Genomic DNA, 22,133 nt, shown 5'->3' on the forward strand with positions numbered 1-22,133 from the left:
CTGTCATCGGGCAGGAGGCGGGGTACACCCTGAACTGGTTGCCAGCCAATCGCAGGGACCATACAAACAAACAACCATTCGCACTCACAGTCACACCTACGGGGAATTTAGAGTCTCCAATTAATGCATGTCTTTGGGATGTGGGAGGAAACCGGAGTGCCCGGAGAAAACCCACGCAGGCACGGGGAGAACATGCAAACTCCACACAGGTGGGGCCGGGGTCCTCAGAACTGTGAGGCGGACGCTCTAACCAGTCGTCCACCGTGCCACCGAAAGCAAAGCATCGACACTGAAATTAGGTTGTAACTTGCTTATTCCCCATTCGTGTTACTGTATTGTCAACTCCAAAGCGTATGCTAAAAATAAATAAATCAATCTAAAATAATAATATTTTTTAATAATAATAATAATAATAAAACCAGCTCACGGTGTACCCCGCCTCCTGCCCAATGATAGCTGGGATAGGCTCCAGCACTCCCGCGACCCTTGTGAGGATAAGTGGCTCAGAAAATGGATGGATGGACAGCATCGTTAGTCTTTTGCTTTTCTTGTCGTACGCACACGTGGAATATGCGCTGACTTCAACCTCCCTAGTTTTGCGACGCAGTCGGCACAGAACTCAAAATGGGCATGTCATATTTACCAATACATATCTGTGTGTATGCATTTATACAAAGGCTTACCATGAAGCATGATGGTGGGCACATGTTGATTTGGGGCTGTTTTTCTTCAGCTTTTTTGTTTTGTTTTTGTTTAAGCGGAAGGAATACAAAACATACAAGTTCAATTGCCAGGGCGTGAAATACAAATACAGGAAGACAATCAGTCTCATTACAGAAATAAATTATTTTGAGCACATAACTTCAAAGTTGTATGTGCTTTCACATTCGTGGATTGTCTAATTGACCTAATATATTGTTTGACTTCATTTTCAAAAATGCAAAATGGTGGTTTTTGATTAGTGTATCGACGTTTATGCATATGCAATTTAGCCAATAGCATAATGAGATTAATAATATGATTGTTTTTTTGCACGCAGGTGCAGAGTTAATGAAGCCAAACAATATATGCTTAAAGCAAAGAGAAAGATTTGGTTCTATACAGCATACTATCAAATTATAAATACATAATTGGGCAGAGTGTGGGGAGTTGCAAAATAAATGAAAAATATTTTCAGGCGATCTTTCACAAAAACAGCAGTTAGTATCAATGTCTTTTATGAACCATTGTAGAACATTTTTACATGGGTAAATCCTATGAATTATTTGAAATGATACTTCTTTTACTTTATTGTTAATAAAATATTTTGCAGGTAAATAAAAAAAAAATTCCGGTCAAGATTATCAACAAGATTATTTCAATAATAAACTACATATGGAATAGATGCAACATCTTTTTGAAATAATGTGCGTAAATTACGATTACTGTTGCGTCTTAAAGAGAAACAAATCTCAGCAATTTCAGTTTTGAATGGATCAATAAATATTTCTAAGCTAGGGTTCCGACATGCCAAACTTTTAAAAAGCATAACAACTCCAGTAGAGATATAATTTATAACAATCTTAAATTCACAAAGAGAAATAGTTCCATATTTCAAAATAAATGGTTGGTATGTTAAAAGTGAGCCATTTGAGTAACAATTGACCCACCAAAAGAATTTTATTAGAAAACCAGTCAGGGTAAAATAAGAATTTGTTTATTTTTTTTCACACAAGGTCTCTTGTAGATCTGTTGGTAAAGCGAACTATAGACATCCTGGGCCTGTTTGAAGCCTCTGGGTAACTTCCTAGGCGATGGACTATATCAATGTCATTTGTCATTTTTTGCTGAGAGGTAGGTCCCACAGCACAGCAGATGTTGACAACCGTGGATTTAATATCTTCTAAATTTCCTTCAGGGACACTATGAAGTCTGAGGTTCCATCTTCGGCCGTACCTTTCAGCTTCATTAAGCTTGAGCTGCAAATCTGCTATTTGTTTGTCATGCTTTTCATGAGTAGTTTTGACCACTTTCACATTCACTTAGATAACTCAACCTCTGCAAGGGCAAAATCAACAGACTTTTTCAAGGCCTCAATTCCCACTGCATTCCATTTCTGGTGATCATGCCCTCCAAGTTATCGGCTCTGTCATTAATTGCAGCAAGAATGTTACTCTGTAAGTCTGCTCAGGACATCTCTGCTTTCTTTTTTTTCTTCGTTTTGGTTTCACCGTGTCAGGAGCAAACTGTGGCATATGGTCGGCATTTCGGCTGCAAGTATCAGACCCAGAGACTGCATAATTGTGATCCGCAGAGGTAACGGCCATTGAAATAGTAGCTGAGCAGCTCTCTTGCGTCATTTCAGCATTTAAGGGTGCTCCAAAAATCATACCTTCTTTGCACACAGGAATTCCTTTATCTTTTCGTTTTTTACCTTGTTTGTTTGGCATCATGCAGTTAGAAAGTGACGCTCCACAATCACAATTACCAGCATACTTTACTTATTTTTAGCTTAGCTCTGTAAAGTTGGCTACCTTAAAAATAAATAATTGGGTTGATTTTAGGTAGAAGACCGGAGCGTAAATTACATTGAGATTGTTAATGTATGTTTATGGTATCGTATAGAGTCAGAAAAGGGATGGTAAGGGATAGAAATGTAAAAGATTGCTCAGCCATGAAAACCTTCGTCCGTCTTGGTCGCCACCTTGCCCGATCCAAATAGTTTTTCTTCAGATGGAACTGGAGCCTCCCTTACGCTGACGTCACACATCGCTCGATAACCCACAATGCTCAGTCTCCGGCCGCCATTATTGGGGGTATGTTGGGGCCAAGATTCAAGCCAGAGGTGGTCCTGGACCAAATGGCACCCTGTGCAACAACCATAAATTCACATTTACCCATATCAGAGACAGCCACTGCTTCTAGCAAACAGCATTATCATTCAAAGTCATATACGCTTTCTGATTATGTCTCATCTCAATACTAAGGTTCATGTTGAATGTAAAGGTTATATTGACACCCTAGAAACTGTTGTAAGGACAAGCGGTCGCAAGTTAGTCGGAGGGAAAGCTTGTACTGAAGGCAGGGTACAGTACGTGCGGCTTCACTCGTTGACATTCACGGTCAATCGGCTTACGCAATTCTTCACGCCCGTGCGTCACTGACCCGCACGGTCTAGAACGGAGGAAACCGAAAACAATTCAACAAAGTAAACCGCGTGTGCTGCCTCACGTTAAATGGCCACGACGAGACAAAAGAACTAAGTACTAGTTGCCCCGGCTCCTGTGGGAGACCAAGTGCTGGCCACGTGCAGCTGTACAGCGAGCCGCCCCTCAGGGCCAACACCGCCGCCGTGGAGGGACCGTAGTTAGAAGCTGGCAGGCACGTGAGACTAGCGTGAGGAGACGGGCGTCCATGTCCACCACCGCCATGGCTCTGTGGACCACAAATCCCACGTGGGCTTGTTACATACAACCTGAGATGGCTGGTTTACGGTCAGTAGAATGTCAAACTAGTCGACATATTTATAATAGAAGATCCTATTTAGAAATAACCTTCGCTTGGTACTGTGGTTTACAATGATTGCCAGTGTCACAAAGGATTTCTCTCTGACCAATTGGAGCAGCCGTAAACAGCACAATTGTTTACCATTATTACAGACACAATAGTGACAAGTATTGACTACTAGCCTCAGCTACCTCAGTGCATTTACAATCAGTCGATGGCACAAAATCTATTGTTTGTTTACAAATGCATATCCCCTCAGACATGGTGGTCGTTGCACACGGCACAAAAAGATGACGTTAAGCCTCCTATAGTCAAGGAGCAGATAATTATTACAGTTCCAAATACCAGTGTTCGTACAAAATCTTCAGGCTTCTGCTAGGAGACGGGGGACACCAGGAAGCTTGATACTGATTTAAAATTTGTTTGAATGTGACTGAGGAATTCTGCGTGTGCACACTTGTTACATTATCTCAGTTGTTTTTTTTCCATCTTCCCTGTCGAAAATGTTTTAACAATTTAGTAGTACCAGGTTAGGTTACAAAATGGTGGAAAAAGTTGTGGCCTAATTTTTCTGTATCACAAAAACCTAGCAGTTGAACAGCGGTGTGTGCAATTTTTGTATCCACTGTATATACTGTAGGTAATAAGTAGAAGCGGCGCCTAAGTATTGATTAATCTAATGATGATTTCAATCTACCACTCACTTTATGGGTGTCTATACTTCATCTCAGATAACTTAAAATAATTTGAGAATTTTTAGCAGCTAAGATGCAATCATTTTTAAGCTTTCATGTGTAAAATGTGTAGGCTTCAAATAGCCTGCCCCTGCAGATCGTTTGCCATATACCTCCAACGTTTTCAACAGATATCAGATGGATAGCATGTATTTTTACAAACACCTGTACAACAGAAAAGTAGAAATCAAGCAACATAATGGGCCTCAAGAAAACAATTAAGGTTTAATCAGGAATGTGGGTGTATCGAGTACAGTTAAAGATATCAAAGCAGAATAATTAAGTCATCGTTTATCAGAGAATTGGCAACATCATAGAAGCTCCAAATGAAGATGGTTTGCATCATCATCTCAAAATTCCTTTTGAAGATCTGAAAAATAATGTATGACTTTAATACAATATTAAACACCAACATCTCTTTATTTTACAAAAACGAAACATACCACTCTTTCTGAGAAGTTCTCCTTTCCATGACTGAGAGACTCCATCTAAAAATGTATCAAAATACTTGACATATTTTGCCAGACTGGTTCTTTTATAATCTGTGAAAACATGGAAGTGTGCCTTCATTTGGTGTCTCAAAGGAAGTAAGAACTGAGCAACTCCAGGTTTGACATTGATCGACAAGGAATGGAAGGATTAGATTGTCTTTCATCGACTCGGTAAAACTACTTTTAGATTTCTATTAGATGTCAGAAAATACAAATATGGAAAATGTGTTTTCCCACATATTTAAAGAGCAATCTTTTTGACAACCTAACATTCTTTGTAACTTAAAAAAAAAGAAGAAACAGAATTATTTAAAAAAATTTCACACCATCAACAGTATTCTTAATGTTCAATTAATCGACTAATTAATTTGCCCACCCTGCTAATTATTTCGACACAAATAGTCTGTTATGTTTAATCTTTTAATACATCTGTGCAAATCAGATTACGCACCTGATTGTGTTGCACAGACACAAAGTAATAATTTGCATCAACATTTAAACTCTGCTAATACTGATTTCCAAAATGAATGGCTGGTATCAGTTTGTATCCAAAATGGGGTAAGCAAATGTGTGGTTGAGTTCCACATTATCTTCACTTTGTCCACAAAACACTGAATGACCCAAGGAAAAAGAAAAAAAAAAACAAACGCTTTTTTGACTTATATCACCTCTGATCTTTCGTTTCTCAGCAGTTTCTTCTTCATTGTCATCCTGTTCCTCCTCACCCACCTTGGCATGATCCAACTCACTGCAGATCAAACTACGAAGAGATTTAAACATCAACACCATAACTAATGATGACCATCGTAATGTTTTGGCCGAAAATGGCCCAAAGGGCATTTTTGGTCTTGGACCTAACAACTTTTGTCACCGAAATACAACATAATGTTTCAGCCGAAAATGGCGCAAAAAGGCATTTTTGTTTTTGGACCTAACGACGTTTGTCACCGAAATACAACGCCCAAAACAAGATGTTGTTATGATACAAGAAAAACCGCGGCCAGCGCACAGTCATGTTCAGTATATTGAAGGTTTAAAAAAAATAAAAAACAATCTTCTCAACCTTGAATAAAACACGGATTCAAATATTCTATATTGAGATTTTTATTTTTAACAATATAAGTACGGACAATCATTCCTGTTAATGTGTATTTAAAAACATTTACATTTTTAGCTTGGTCGGAGGGGGAGTGCTGGTGCACAGTGAAAAATAAAGAGGGTGCATAAATGTGGCCAGTCCTTTGAGGAAGAAAAAAAACATTTCTGCGACTTGCAAGCAGACACATGACACTCATCGTGGTCTCTTAACCAATCAGAGATGGTGAAGTTCGGGGACCCTTAGAATTTTATGGCTGCAACACGTTCCGAAAAAGCTGGGACAGGTGGTAAAAAAGACTGAGAAAGTTGAGGAATGCTCATCAAACACCTGTTTGGAACATCCCACAGGTGATGGAGAACAGGTGGGTGACATGATTGGGTATAAAAGGAGCTGCCCTGAATTGTTCAGTCATTCACAAGCAAAGATGGGGCAAGGTTCACCCCTTTGTAACAAGTTCCTCAATGTACAATTGCAAGGAATTTAGGGATTTCATCATCTACGGTCCATAATATCATCAAAAGGTTCAGAGAATAGGGGGAGAAATCACTGCATGTAAGCGGCAAGGCCGAAAACCAACATTGAATGCCTGTGACCTTCGATCCCTCAGGTGGCACTGCATCAAAAACCGACATCAATGTGTAAAGGATATCACCACATGGGCTCAGGAACACTTGAGAAAACCAATGTCAGTAAATACAGTTCGGCGCTATATCCGCAAGTGCAACTTGAAACTCTACTATGCAAAGCAAAAGCCATTTATCAACAACTTCCAGAAACGCCGCCGGCTTCTCTGGGCCCGAGCTCATCTAAAATGGACTGATGCAAAGTGGAAAAGTGTTCCGTGGCCCTACGAGTCCACATTTCAAATTTTTTGGGGAAATTGTGGACTTCATGTCCTCCGGGCCAAAGAGGAAAAGAACCATACGGACTGTTATGGACGCAAAGTTCAAAAGTCAGCATCTGTGATGGTATGGGCCTGTGTTAATGCTAATCGCATTGGTAACTTACACATCTGTGAAGGCACCCATTAATGCTGAAAGGTACATACAGGTTTTGGAGAAACATATGCTGCCATCCAAACAACGTCTTTTTCATGGACGCCCCTACTTATTTCAGCAAGACAATGCCAAACCACATTCTGCACATGTTATAACAGGCTTCGTAGTAAAAGAGTGCAGGTACTAGACTGGCCTGCCTGCACCTGTCTCCCATTGAAAATGTGTGGCGCATTATGAAGCGTAAAATATGACAACGGAGACCCCAGACTGTTGAACAACTGAAGCTCTACATCAAGCAAGAATGGGAAAGAATTCTACCTACAGAGCTTCAACAATTAGTGTCCTCAGTTCCCAAACGTTTATTGAATGTTGTTAAAAGAAAAGGTGATGTAACACAGTGGTAAACATGACCCTGTCCCAGCTTTTTTGGAACGTGTTGCAGCCATAAAATTCTAAGTTAATGATTATTTGCTGAAAACAATAAAGTTTATAAGTTTGAACATGAAGTATCTTGTCTTTGTAGTGTATTCAATTAAATATAGGTCGAACATGATTTGAAAATCATTGTATTCTGTTTTTATTTATGTTTAACACAACGTCCCAACTTCGTTGGAATTGGAGTTGTATGTATGTATGTATGTGTATATATATATATATATATATATATATATTCACACACAAACAAGTTCTATCTTCTTTTTAGCTCTAAATTTGATGATACAGCACACATATTAAACTACTCAAAATATGTATTGGCCCAATTCAGGTAACTTAATCATTATAAAGAATAATGAAAAAAAATTTTTTTTTAAAGGAATGGGTTTTTAACATAATACTGTGGAACCTCAATAGAACGGACTAATAGGGGCGGAGGGTCGTCCGATATAGCTGATTCTCCGTTACATTGAAGCATTTTTGAGGCCATATGCACCCCTATTAATGTACAGTACATAATTGTTTTGTAGGTTTTTTTTCGTGGCCTAAAACACCCAGTAAAGTACAAAATGATTGTAAATAACTATAACAAAAGGTTGCAAACGTTTGAAAGTTTCACATTTTATCCAGTTATTTATTTTTTTTGTCCTTTCGGCTGTTTGGTCAAGCAAAAAGGAAGATCTGTATCCTTTTTATGCCGCAAGTTATACTGTGTCACAGTGGACTTTCTAAGCTGCCACTGTTGTTTCTTTGTATTCTGATAGATATTTATTGAGAATTACAGTCATTCAGTCGAACAGAACAAAGTTTTTAAAGGGGAGAGAGAGTGAAAAGGTAACTAAATAAAATAGGAAAAGAAGACAAAAGACAAAGCACTAGCTGTAAACAAGATGAGGAAAGTAAAGCATTATAAACCTGCTACAATGACACGATGGATTTGAATGTTGTATGGGGCAGAAGTGCTTTACTGAGGGAAGGACAGGACAATGTAGAACAGGACAGGGGCACCTTGGTCATCATGGGCAGGTGCCCGGGAACCTAAACGCGCCCTGACGGACCTCCACCAGCAGCCTGAACAGGGGACGAAGGCGGACCCCAGCTGGCACCACCCCAGCACCCGCGGAACATGGGCCAATCCACCACCAATGTACGCCGAGAGGCCTGCCAAGTAATCCCCCCCACCGCCCTCTGCAAGTCCCTGGTTGGCAGCTCTACAGTCATAGCCATAAATGCAATTTTATCAATAATAGTAATTTCTTTCCTTTCTGGCCTTGGGTTCCTAATTTTTGGTTTTCAGTTCCAGTCAAGAATTTTCATTTTGGTGAATGACTAACCATAACATATCAATAATGGACACACAACACGAGATATGAAATTGTTGCTTACCTGATTGTGGGTACGTTGAAGGGATCAAACATATCCAGTTCTGTGAGGTCCATGGGAACAGAGATGCGCCCTGATCGTAGTTGAAAAAGAGACTTCGTCACATTGAGAAATCTCATCATTACGAGAGGAAACCTCCCCACATCTACTGTACCTGTTTTAGGATGGACACTGAAGGGGCTCTTTAGCAAATGGTTCACCCCTTTACTGACATTCACATCGAGTCGTGGGTAACAATACTGCAACATGATTTCTTTCTCAAAGTGCTGGCCCTTCTTGGCAGCCCCCTAGGAAGAAAAATTATGTCATTAATGTTATTAAGAAAAGTGCAATTATTTAACACAAAGAGAATCACCAACCTGTTTCCTACTGGCTTGTTCAATGATGAGTTGCCATCTATTCTCCGGGTTCCTCTCATTTTTGAAGTCTTGTTGTAACTCTTTTCGAACATGTAGACCCGAGTTAAGGGTCAGTCATTTTCACATGTAACTATGGGGGGGAAAAAAAAGGTACAGATTTGACACACACAGTGAAAAGGATATCTTCAGGCACAAGGGCCAGCACTTGTTCTACAGACTCCTTGCGGCCCAATATGTCCTGTTCCTGCAGTGCATATGTGGAAAAGTATCTCTCAACCACTGTCAGAGATTCTCTGTTGAAAGTAAAAATATAGACTCAGATGGGGGAAAAAAACTGTTAAATTTAGATAGGGGCAAATATCAAAACAGCATATTCATACCTAATAAAGGGATGAATTGGCTCTGTCAGCACCACTTTCTTTACAGTCTCCTCACCACCCTGTGAAATTACAAACCGGAGATAAAAAATGACTTAAATTTTAGAATGAGTCTCACATAATTACCAAATCTAGAACTCAGGAAGCTTCAACTTCTCGTCAATATAGCTTGCAGATTGCAGTATGTTTTAGTATGAGTTACAACGCTGTTACCTTGACCAAACTGAGGTATTCTGCCACTGCGGATCGAGCAGATACCGAAAGCGTCCTGGCAACTTCATCACACACCCAACAATGAACCCCTCTTCTGCCAGAATAGACCCACAGGAGGTGCTGGAAGCCAAAGTCCTCTAGAATATTGCATACAAAAATTATTAAATCAAAGTCAATATTCTTCAATGATATGTAAGAGGCATATTAACAAACAATGACATACCTCGAAGAGCTCGGTCCAGGATTCGTATTGCGATGATCATCAAAGTCCAGCACTTGGAACAAATGTCTGCAGCACTGTAATCAAAGTTTGTGTGATGGTCAGTCAGGACGACTCAAACCATAACCAACGGGAGTAAAATACATCGAATGATCCGATGACCTGCAACAGCTTCTGACGTCATCATAATCGGTCATGTCAATATCAAAAACCAGCTCTTTCTCCAGAGCTTGGAAGGTTCCAGACTTCACCGTGTTATGCTGACTGGGCTGTGAACAAAAAGCAACAAAGACAACAAATGTTAAAACGGAGTGACACTGACCTGCAGGTTTGTGCTGTCATACTCGGTGACTATAGACCGCTCCAATGTCAACTTTGTAAGGGTTCATCTTCTGGATTTCTTTCTCCAGTTCGTTCTGCGTGGTAAAAGACTGGTAGCGGACGTAGATGTCGTCTTTGAGGGTGAAGGAGAACTCGCGGTTCTGAAAATAGTTTTTCTGCACTGATTTTGCAGATGAGGAAGAAAATACATAAAGGTGCAATTTCATCCGACAAGATAAGCCTTTACATGATCATCAACAGGCAAGTACAAACAAACACACACACAGAGAGAGAGAGAGAGAGAGAGAGAGAGAGAGAGAGAGAGAGAGAGAGAGAAAAAAAAGGCTACATAGGCACTCACCTCCTCCATAGTTGAGCCAGCGGTAATACTGTGAGAAAGGAAAAAGTCGTCGGTAGTAAAGCGGCAGTAAATCCGGTAGACTCGCTGGGTCATAATTTAATGAGGATGATGACGCTGACGGCATTTCGCTATATATTCAGGACACTAATAGCGCCGTTAAATTGCGATTAATGTATCAGATTGACTAGTTACACTCCAACTCCACGTAGGTTAACAACTACTCTGTGTGTTGTTTTGCGACGAACATAGCGCGGGAAAATGCTTCAGTGCCGCACAAGAGCCAATGACAATAGAGTGGACTTATGACGTAACCGGAAGTCGGAAATGCGTGCTTGCGACATCGATGTAAATTCTAACAGAATTTAAGGTAAAACTTCACCATGTTATTACAAGCCTACTATTAATATATTTGAAATGCTACCTTTTTGCTTTGAGATAGACGAAGTTTGTTATGTAAAAGAGGTACCAAAGTGCACTATGGGTAGCGGAAGCTTTTGATTTATGGGACATGTAGTACCACCAGGCAGCCTGTAGTTTAGACAATGAAATTATTTTAGATCACTGTATACGATGTAATATACAATAGAATTAAACTAATTTACTTTAATATATTTTCAAAGTCTAACCAGAAACACCCAGGTTGTAGATGTATGTTGAGCTTTAAATACGGGACCATTCCATGTACAATTAATATTGTCCACCGAAGGAGGGCAGTAGAGGCCCATTTATTAAATGATTTCTTGGGTCGAGATGGCCCACTACAACAATTTATCACTGGATAAATGTACTGATAGTCTCATACTTAATACAGAATGCATAATTGGAAATTATATAGAGAAGTATTTGAAACGAAAAAGAAAATAAAAGCGCTGGAAAAACAGGGGTAGCTAAATGTCATCAATTAAATGTCACATGTATTTTCAACCCAGGATGCGGGGTCCAGATGGGAAGAGAAAGGAAATATGAACGCTTTTTTTGCCTGAACTAAATAAATATATCCAAAACAAAGAGAATGCAGCAGGAGAGATGCACCTCTGTCAAACTGCTATGCTTAAACTTGCAATAATAACAGCTTACTATTCACATGGTTGCACTATTGCCTTTTTCAAACCCCTTTAAATTCAGAGTCAAATGTACTCCTTTTCTCATTCTCTATTTATATTAGATAAGGAATGTGAGGATTGCTTCTTCTTCTGGTGCAATCTATACTGTAGAATGGGAAAAAAAGGGGGGGGGGGTATATAAAATGAATTATTCATGAAAATTACCTAGCATTTTTCCTGCTCAGGAAGGTTCAAATTTGCATGACAGTATCTTTTTAAGCTTTCGCTTGAATAATGTAAACGTATTTGGCTCCATGGCTGAAGGATGTGGTGACTTTTTGAGTGAGAAATTATCTGAATTTGGCCATTTGTTTGTTGTTAATCATATGTTAACAACTGGAAACAATATTAATAAAACATGACCTCTGAAATGTGAGTCATTTTCTTTATTTGAACTCATCATGCATGTAGATAGGTACAGTGGACAGTCTCACACTCACGCACAAACACGGTTCCAGACAAAAGTATATGATCATGACCACCCAATAAGGTGGTAAGGTTTGCCCTAAATTAACAGCATTAGTAATTATTCATATATTTTCTGGAACCAGTATGTTGAATTGATTAAACCAAGATTAAATTTTTAATGCTAAACTATAAATATAATTGTCATCCATTATTTTTTTTCTTTCAATTTAGGGTTTTTCCACCAAAAATGGGAAACGTTTCACAAATGCCAAATTGTAGTTATTTGCATACGTTCCTGAACAGAAACAGGTTTTAGTGGTTCGATATTATGCTTGATTACTTTCTGACTTCTTACAGAAGCCCACTGAGCTAACTCAAATTTAGTTCAGGAAAAAAAATGCATTCATTAGAAAATTCCTTGTTGCTGTTCAAAAGCTGCACGAGCTCACTAAAATAAAAATAAAAAAGACCACATAAAAGCACTTCATGATGCTTGAGTGTCTCTTTATGACACGCGGTCTCATAAATTTCTTAAGCACTGAACATGTGTAAATGCGAGCATTTTATAAAGCATGTTAGGTAGGACAAGGTACCACTGAGTTGTGTTTGATAAATGTAGGTTATATACTGTCATCAGCTACGGAGCAAGTTGACTATGCAGCACAGTCAGTCAACATACTGACACACGTGTTTAAGGGGCAATTATGAAGTCTCTGGTATGTCATGTATGTCACATAGGCTCAGACTGCTGTGTCCCTTAATTGGCAAAACATTGGTGACTTGCAGGTTGCATGTCTTCTCTCTATATGTATACAGTGGAAAAATAGAATTAGAATGAACAATACACTATGTCAGTACCTCATTTCTCACAGCACCAAGCAGCATGAGATTGATGTCAACCTATCACAGATGCCCTATATACATGAATGGCACCAAAAAGCCAACAGCCTCTGTGACAGCTGAACGCTCATTGCAAATAATGTTGAGCTCAACTCATCGTGCTCTACTTTCTCAAAATGGTTATCGCTTTAATTTTCTCTAATAGTCTACTTCAGATTGATGGAGCCATCTGTCATCTATTTTGGGTTAGCAAGACAGCACTAGGCCTCGTTTGCCCTATTTGAGCAGCAGTCGCATTGTACTTGTTTTATAATCACATGGCATCAGGTCACCGATATGACAATTGGGAAACATCCAACATCCAATTCTACACAACGACACATCGCACAAATTAGGCAGTGCAAATTTGGTCCTTACATGAACCGCAGCCTCTGACCTTTGAACGGAAGTACAACAAGGCTTTGGAGTCATAAAACGAAACCATTTGTTAGTATGCTACCTGCCCGTGACCGGCCACAGTACAGTGAAACAGTTGTATGTTTCACTGTATTTTGTCTTGCTCTTGGAACTGATATTGTGTTCATTTGTATAGTTAGTTTCAGAGTGTTTGATGACTGCACACAGTGCCTGATGGTACCAAGGTGCAAATAAAGTGAAGCACCCATCTGACAACGGCTCGCCTATTTTCATTGAGCTGTCGGAGATCACAATTCGATCAAGATGTCATTGGGATGTGTGTATCCAACTTAATGTGTGTATCCCACTTAAAATGTTAATTCACTTGTGAAGTTGAAATCAGTCAGGAATGATTTGTGTTATCTTTTGCTCAGTGCTGTTGGAAGAGAAACTGTAACAAACAGTACATGTACATGTGTGTGAATTCAGGCAACATGTTCTGAATTTTAAAAAGGTGGTCCCATGAAATAGGAGTTACAGTACATGCCGCTTAAAAATGTTTCACTCAAGCACTTCATTTGTCGCAACCTGCCTATAGTTTTCTTCATGTTAGATCTAATGGATTGATGAATGTGGAAATCCTAACCCTGAACAATGGGAGAGTCGATAAATCTCATGCCCGACGCTCCTCCTGCTCGCGCTTTGCGCCCATTGGCTGGCGTCACAATATAAAAGTCCCGCAGTGGTCCGCTTATGTGATCACCGAGCACCAGCCCGAAAAGAGACCCCCAAGCGACCACCGCGTGGACTCAAAAAATAGTCTGCCGTCATTTGTACGTCTCTGATCTAATTGTCGCATCATTGATCCCCAGCATGAAGGAGAGACGCCTCCCGCAGCCCTTTGTAGCGCGCTGCAAATTAGTGCTGGTTGGAGATGTCCAATGCGGTAAAACGGCCATGCTTCAAGTCTTGGCCAAGGACTGCTACCCGGAGGTAAGAGATTTCTTTCTGCACCACCATGCCATCATCAGCATCAGCAACGTCAGTATCGGCATCTGACTACTAATCACGATCAGAGCTGGAAATATGTATTTCTGATAGATTCAAAACACACCAACACCATCTCGCCATCGTACACATTATGTGTATTATGTAAGTGCAATGTCAAAACCGGGCGTATATGCAAATTAGCAATTGTACTTGTTCTGTGTATCTCCGTCACATATGCCTCCTAATGAGTGGACAGTCGACATTTATCAAAAACGCTGCCTTTACAAAGACAATAATGCCCAGTTTTGATTAAGAATGTAAGAGAGGAATTAAATTAACAATGAACACGATTATTATTATTATGGTAGTACTCCACGGGTAGAATGGCAATGTATCATACAAGACCCGCTTCTAATATTTTGACACATGCAGCTTAATTAGACAGTTATAGAAATACCTAGAAGACTGGCAATACAAATCAGCTATGATGTATTGGAAGCTGTCAAATTGTTAATCATGTCTGATATGACACCAGAGGTAATATTGGAATACAATCATTTAAAGACTTACATAAAAGTATCCTCTTCCTCTAGACGTACGTCCCGACTGTGTTTGAGAACTACACTGCCTCCATGGAGCTTGATGGCCAGCGTGTTGAGCTCAGTCTTTGGGACACATCAGGTAAGAATTTAGCACTGACATGGCTCTCTCCCTTTTCTTCATAAAATCAGATTCGCCACCCCTGAGACCGTTTGTGTTTCAGCCTGAGCATTCACTTGGCTAATTTCCATAGTCATTGTTGCTTTTTTATGTGGAAGAAGTCATTTTACCTTCCTATGGAGACAGATTGCCCGCAGACACAAATGAGGTCTTTAAATTAAGATGAAGGCCATCCATCCGTTTTCCGAACCGCTTATCCTCACTAGAGCATGCTGGAGCCTATCCCAGCTGACTCAGGGCGAAAGGAGCGGTAAACCCTGAACTGGTCGCCAGCCAATTGCAGGGCACATACAGTGGGGGAAAAAAGTATTGAGTCAACCACCAATTGTGCAAGTTCTCCTGCTTAAAAAGATGAGAGAGGCCTGTAATTTTCATCATAGGTATACATCACCTAAGAGAGAAAAAAAATGAGGGGAAAAAAACAATCCAAAAAACATATTGTCTGATTTTTAAATAATTTATTAGCAAATTTTGGTGGAAAATAAGTATTTGGTCAATAACAAAAGTACATATCAATACTTTGTTATATACACTTTGTTGGCAATAACAGAGGTCAAACGTTTTCTGTAATTCTTCCCAAGGTTTTCACACACTGTTGCTGGTATTTTGGCCCATTCCTCCATGCAGAGCTCCTCTAGAGCAGCGATGTTTTGGGGCTGTCGCTGGGCAACGCAGACTTTCAACTCCCTCCAAAGGTTTCTATGGGGTTGAGATCTGGAGACTGGCTTGGCCACTCCAGGACCTTGAAATGCTTCTTACGAAGCCACTCCTTCGTTCTCCGGGCGGTGTGTTTGGGATCATTGTCATGCTGAAAGACCTAGCCACGTTTCATCTTCAATGCCCTTGCTGATGGAAGGAGGTTTTCACTCAAAATCTCATGGTACATGGCCCCATTCATTCTTTCCTTTACACGGATCAGTCGTCCTGGTCCCTTTGCAGAAAAACAGCCACACAGCATGACGTTTCCCCCCCCATGCTTCACAGTAGGTATGGTGTTCTTCGGATGCAACTCAGCATTCTTTGGCCTCCAATCACGACAAGTTGAGTTTTTACCAAAAACTTCTATTTTGGTTTCATCTGACCATATGACATTCTCCCAATCCTCTTCTGTATCATCCAAATGCTCTCTAGAAAACTTCAGACGGGCCTGGACATGTACTGGCTTTAGCAGGGGGGCACGTCTGGCACTGCAGGATTTCAGTCCGTGGCGGCGTAGTGTGTTACTGATGGTAGCCTTTGTTACTTTGGTCCCAGCTCTCTGCAGATCACCCCCCCCCCCCACACACACACACACACACACACATATATATATATATATATATATATATATATATGTATATATATGTATATATATGTATATATATACACACACACACACATTTGGGCTCCAGCTCACCCACGGATGGACTTGTAAATATGCAGAGATGTAGCTACAGTTGAAAGTGATAATGAGTTAGATATTGGTCAGTCTTGGATGGAATATGGATGGGCATTTCACTTAAGGGAAATTAGGAATTGATTCATTTTAATCGAGTAAAGTTTTTATCAAGGTATGGGCAAAACACACTCTGAATGTTCTAAACTACTGTTTTCATGCCAGTGTCATATTGAGCAGAGGAGGTGCTGTCGCGTTGATGTGTCTCTGTTACCCATACAGTAGTTGAGGTCATGTCCTTCTTGAGATAACTACTATATCAACTGTGCTTCTTTTGGCTGAATTGTTTCAAGGCATGATTAATCAACAATTATTTTTCATACAATCATCAAAATTCTCAACAATCTATACATTTATGACTATCCCTAGTTCAGAGATATTCAGAACAAAACAGTTATCCATCCATCCATCCATCCATCCATTTGCTGTACAACTCATCCTCACGAGGGCCGCGGGCGTGCTGGAGCCTATCCCAGCTATCTTCGGGAAAGATGCGGGGTACACCCTGAACTGGTCGACAGCCAATCACAGGGCACATACAAAGAAACAACCATTCACACTCACATTCACACCTACGGGCAATTTAGAGTCTTTCATCAACCTACTATGCATGTTTTTAGGATGTGGGAGGAAACCGGAGGCACGGGGAGAACATGCAAACTCAACACAGGCGGGGCCGGGATTTGAACCCCGGTCTTCAGAACTGTGAGGTAGATGTGCTAACCAGTCGTCCACCGTGCCGCTCAGTTATCCCCATTTTATTATTATTATTATTATTATTAATTATAAAATAATAATAATAATAATAATAATAATAATAATAGTTATTATTATTATTATTATTAGTAGTAGTAGTAGTAGTAATTTGAGCTTTTGGAGCTTTCATTTGTGGCCCCTTTGTATGCTGAAAAATGCAGTGCATGGTACGCTAACATAATGAAAAGTGTTATGTAAATAAGATCAGTAAGGTAAAATCCGTCCACTCCCTTATGGATTTCTTTCATAACAGCATCGACTGCGGCACTGTGCATGGAGGAGGTTGACCTGTGCCAGTTGGCTTGCGGAAGGCTTGTTTGACTGGGGAGAGAGGGTTGACTGGGCCATGCAGGGGGTGTGTGTGTGTGTGTGCGTGCATGTGCGTGTGTATGTGTCGTATCCTATTATGAGAACAGAAGGCACAAGTGAGGGACAACAAATGCATGACCTCCTCGCTCCTTATGCTCTATGTGGCTGAATACTGTTTTTTGTGTTTATCTCCCACTGAGCAAAAACTTTCTGGACAGTTAACTTTACATAGGTGTTATTTACAGTGGCAACAAAGTTCCACTCACTATTTTCTACAGTACATTTTCTTTCCATAGATCTTCATTACTGACAGTAGAGATGTTCCTGTTTCTATTAGAAATCTGCATATGTTGCGGACTGGGAAAACTTGCTTGGGTCAACCAACAGGCCAATATGTTACATTTTTGCTTGATGTTACATTTTCAACATGAAGAGCCACTCATTCACTCTCTTTCTGTGGCAGTAGAGAGGGCACATTCAGTGAATTGGCTCATGTTTGCCCAATTAATGCTTGTCTTGTGTGTTTGGTTTGTACAGGCAGGCAGGGGGGCTTTAATGTGTAGGTGGGTCATGGTGGGTGTTAGACATTGTTCTCCTTTTTGATTTCGCTGCCTCCTCTTTCTCATGCTTTACGTCATTCCTTGGTTGTTATGTGAAGCTGAAGATACCGAAAGAGTTGTATAAGGTGTGTTACTTTATGTTGCAGTATCCAAATAAATTTTTGTTGTTGTTGATAAAAAAATATTACTTAGTAGATACAAAGTATCAATTTCTGATATACTGTATATGTCCTCATATTTCCAGGAAATATTGTGACATATGTTTACACGCCTCAGAAAAGTGTTGGAAAATTATTCATAGTGTTGGTGTGTGGGGCAGAGCTAAGACAATAGAGATCGGACATCCTGTCAGTCTGCTTTTAGCACAGGAACATTCCTGAGGCTCAAAATAGCTTCTAGATAGTTATCTGTCAGTCTATCATTCTGTCTAGCTATCTGATTCAACACTAGGTGGTTGTGGATGTTTAGTCATGATTGACACAACCTTTGTGAACAGCTTCTTTGTTGAATCAATGCATCTGGACTGTTCTTGTTTGTTGAAGACTGGATGACTGACAATCTACACACTCACAATGACGTATCCTCAAAGATGTAAGGGTTAGGGTCTAACCCTGACCTCATTTCGGAGGCATCTTAATCGGAATTTATTTGAGATCAGGCAGTGGACAGTTTTTTAATGCGTCGGAGTGGAGACACTATTGTCCTGTTGTATTGCATTGCATGCACAATGTAATAAATAAATACAGCATGTAAAATAGACAGCACCGATGTGAAATTTGTATCCTACTCTGCCTTTCAAGGTTCCCCATACTACAACAACGTTAGGCCCCTCTGCTACAGTGACTCAGATGCAGTACTCTTGTGCTTTGACATCAGCAGACCAGACACAGTAGACAGTGCTCTTAAGAAGGTAACCACTGCTAGACAGTGAATATGGAAGCTGTATATGATGACATGTTATCCATCATTGTTAATTTACTTCCATCTCTGTTTTGCAGTGGAAAGCAGAGATCCAGGACTTTTGCCCCTGCACACGGATCTTGCTCATTGGCTGCAAGACAGACCTGCGCACAGATGTGTGCACACGCATGGAGCTGTCCAATCAGAAACAGACGCCAATCTCCAACGAGCAGGTGTGTCCGAGTGCCCCTTTTTGTTTCTTTACTTAGATTCTGTATGGTGGAACTCAACAATCAATGTCACTTCCTCTTCACGGCAGGGTTGTTCCTGGGCCAAGCAGGTTGGCGCTGAGGCGTACCTGGAGTGCTCAGCCTTCACGTCAGAGAAGAGCATTCACAGTGTTTTCCGTGCGGCGGCCATGGCCTGCATGAACAAACCCCTGCCGACCGACAAGCCCAGCCCAGTTCGCCGCCTCTCCAAGAGACTCCTACACCTGCCCAGCAAGACAGAGCTCATCTCCTCCACTTTCAGCAAGGAGAAATCGAAGAGCTGCACCATCATGTGAATGCACAGTAGATGCACACGAGGACAAGTGAACTGCTGATGGTTCAGCACAGTGATGTGGATTTCTAATAGACTGGACACTCTTCACCCCAAACCCCCTGTCACGTGTCCCTATACTGTATGCACAGATCATTTGCTGCTGAGACAGATCAACAAGTCCAACTCCTTGCAAGGTTGCTGTAAGGGCAGTCATCCAAGATCTAAGTGGATTGGGTGAATGCTGCATTTAAACACATTACCTTAATTGTCACCCATTTGAAATTCTAATAGCAGTGCCGTAGCTATCCATCTGTCTGGGAGGCATCATCGGATACCTTATTAGGTACACCTGCACAATCTAGTATGTAGCAAAAATTAGAAACACTGATGAATATCGGTTACCTTAGTTCTCTCCTTGCATGCCTGCATGTGTGTGATCTGGTTCTGCGTGGTGTGCAACACAATACTATATATAATTTCCCTTTGAGGGATTATAATAAATATAGTTTTTTAATGGTTTTCTTTGCTGTTCATAAGATATACATAATGTAGTTTAGTTCGATACTAATATAATCACACATGATATATTGCAAAATGTGAAGAATTCACAGTCAGACAAAGTCATTCAACATGACCTTATAAAGGCATGGTTTTGTTAATACAACGCTTGTATTTGAGCTCATGTTGTGCAGGTGTAACTAATATGTAACTGACAAAGGTTAAATGCGTATTACTACTGCTTTTCCCCTGGAAATGATCTCAGTGTTGTCATTTTGCTATTTTCATGCCTACTCATGTGAATGGCACCATGGGCACAATGACCCAGAGTGTGAAAACACCCTAAAACAGCCTTGAAGGATTGATTACCTCGCTGTTCCTTTGCTGTTTTTCATTTGGATTAAAGCTGACAGTGGAGAAAGTAGCAGCAACAGCAAGGGTAGCAGAACTGAACGAATGCTCGTTTGCAAAAGCAGTGGGAGGATAAACTCAAGGGATGAGATGTGACTCAGCACTCACATGAGTGAGCCTTACAGTGTAGAGGCAGCATTAACTATAAGCCTTGATTTTATTGCTGAACGCAAGCACATCATCTCAAGACGCCTGCAATCCATAGCCCAGAAACATTCAATAAAACATTCCTTTTTACACAATCATAGTTTATTGTCATATGATCCTTGAAGAAAATTAGCCTGTAGCTGGTTATGCAACATTTTTCTGTGTTATGCAGAATGTCCCACTTTGCCTTGTTTGCGTTAACACAAATGTCATGAGGTGATGCTGATTAACAGGGGGGAGCAGAATCACTTAAATAGGCCGGTCCTGTTTGCAGAAAGTTTTTTCCCATCCTTTTGTTCATCACAATTTCCTTTTTTAAGTTCCCTTAAACACATTTGCAACAAAGATATATGGCTCTTTTTCCTTACTACTCGCTATCTTAAGTGTTTTCTCCAGCTGTTGCTGTTCTTATATTCACTTGAGACTTCTGGCATTAATGTCTGTTGACAGCGAAGCTAATGGAGGACTGGATGATTTGTAGGTCTTCACCAAGAAGACCAGAGTTGTCTGGTAATAGAGAACACTGGAATTTAACATGTTGCCTAGCAACATGTGCAGGGTTCCTGACTTGCACGGAGATGGAGGGATGATTCTGCGAGAGGGTGCCTCACCTTTCATTTGTAGCATTAGAGAGAAACCACGGCCAGGGTGACGTGGTCTGCTTTTAAAGACCCCAATTTTAAAGACACCAATCAGTAGCAAGCGAGAGAAGAATGTTGGAACAACTTCTCAAATGCACCTATGGCTCAACTCATGATGTTTAGTCATTTCTAGAGCATCCAGATTCCCAAGACAATATATCTGTTTGCTCCCCTGCTTGTTTCGTTTTGTACATAGCTTTCCTTGCCTGTTTAAAAGAACGTTTCAGTGAAGTTGACAATAATGGCTTAAATTATTGATTCAATTCTGTATTTGATATTGTCATAAACTATTTTTCATCTTCAAATCCTTATTTAAATAAAAATGTGAAGGAAAAAAAACATTTGGGGTCAATGTGTAATACTGTGTAAAATCACATTTTCTGCTCCGGTTTTAACATCAGCTTTATTGTATTCTTGAACCACTTTCTTTCACAAACAGTATCAAATTAGAGCAAAAATATTTGGGTAATCTAATTCAAGACACCAGACAGCGTTATCGATTTTGTCTCATGCAAAAGTGATAGTATATCCTTCTTCCCCGGGCAAGGTTACAGCATTTCATTTTACAATAAAGTCAATCGTGCCCGTGACCCGAGTGAGGATAAGATGATAAAGAAAAGATAAGAAAATGGATGGATGGATGAAGCCAGAGACATAGCCTAGTCCTCACTACTATTTTATGACTGAAAGGCCAACTCATTCCTATTAACCTCTGACTCTACGATGTACAATCAAACCAGTGTTAATTGAGTGCAGCCAGGTTTGTACTCATACTGTACAGTACAAACATCAAAACAAATTTCTGCCCCTTAGGGGCAATGTACCCTGCAATCAGATGAAGATGGTGTCAGTACAAGCCTATGGAAGTGATGCCACTGAAGCATGAGCACAGCCTTGGGGATCAACACTTCCCCCAATACACACATACACATTCAGTATGCATGTCCAATGCCACATGTACCTTATACATCCTTTTTCATGTATGATTTATTATGAAAA

At 40.3% G+C, this 22,133-nt stretch overlaps 2 protein-coding genes and 1 long non-coding RNA gene across 4 annotated transcripts; 2 read left to right on the plus strand and 1 right to left on the minus strand.

Moving 5' to 3' along the window:
- Positions 1-1,736: 1,736 nt before the first annotated feature.
- On the minus strand, positions 1,737-10,751 carry prim1 (DNA primase subunit 1). 2 transcript variants are annotated; one of them, XM_061689581.1, is made up of 13 exons: positions 10,478-10,751; positions 10,140-10,297; positions 9,958-10,064; positions 9,799-9,872; positions 9,576-9,712; positions 9,366-9,424; positions 9,167-9,278; positions 8,986-9,075; positions 8,781-8,913; positions 8,630-8,699; positions 5,380-5,471; positions 4,664-4,708; positions 1,737-4,590 (listed from the first exon to the last, which is right to left on the minus strand). In XM_061689581.1, the coding sequence occupies exons 1-13, from the start codon at positions 10,599-10,601 to the stop codon at positions 4,571-4,573; spliced, it is 1,221 nt and encodes a 406-aa protein (XP_061545565.1). In that variant the 5' UTR covers positions 10,602-10,751; the 3' UTR covers positions 1,737-4,570. The 2 variants fall into 2 exon arrangements, with proteins under 2 accessions (XP_061545565.1, XP_061545554.1); XM_061689570.1 differs by having other exon boundaries at positions 2,703-4,590; positions 4,664-4,762.
- LOC133409501 (uncharacterized) lies at positions 3,165-5,804 on the plus strand. The gene is made up of 2 exons (XR_009769415.1): positions 3,165-3,473; positions 5,401-5,804. It is a non-coding gene; the product is annotated as an uncharacterized LOC133409501 (long non-coding RNA).
- Positions 10,752-13,980: 3,229 nt separating the features above from the next.
- Positions 13,981-22,133, plus strand: LOC133409504 (rho-related GTP-binding protein Rho6-like). The gene is made up of 5 exons (XM_061689604.1): positions 13,981-14,217; positions 14,808-14,895; positions 18,795-18,904; positions 18,993-19,127; positions 19,214-22,133. The coding sequence occupies exons 1-5, from the start codon at positions 14,098-14,100 to the stop codon at positions 19,457-19,459; spliced, it is 699 nt and encodes a 232-aa protein (XP_061545588.1). The 5' UTR covers positions 13,981-14,097; the 3' UTR covers positions 19,460-22,133.

This window comes from Phycodurus eques, chromosome 1, assembly GCF_024500275.1.
Source record: "Phycodurus eques isolate BA_2022a chromosome 1, UOR_Pequ_1.1, whole genome shotgun sequence".
Taxonomy (NCBI): domain Eukaryota; kingdom Metazoa; phylum Chordata; class Actinopteri; order Syngnathiformes; family Syngnathidae; genus Phycodurus; species Phycodurus eques.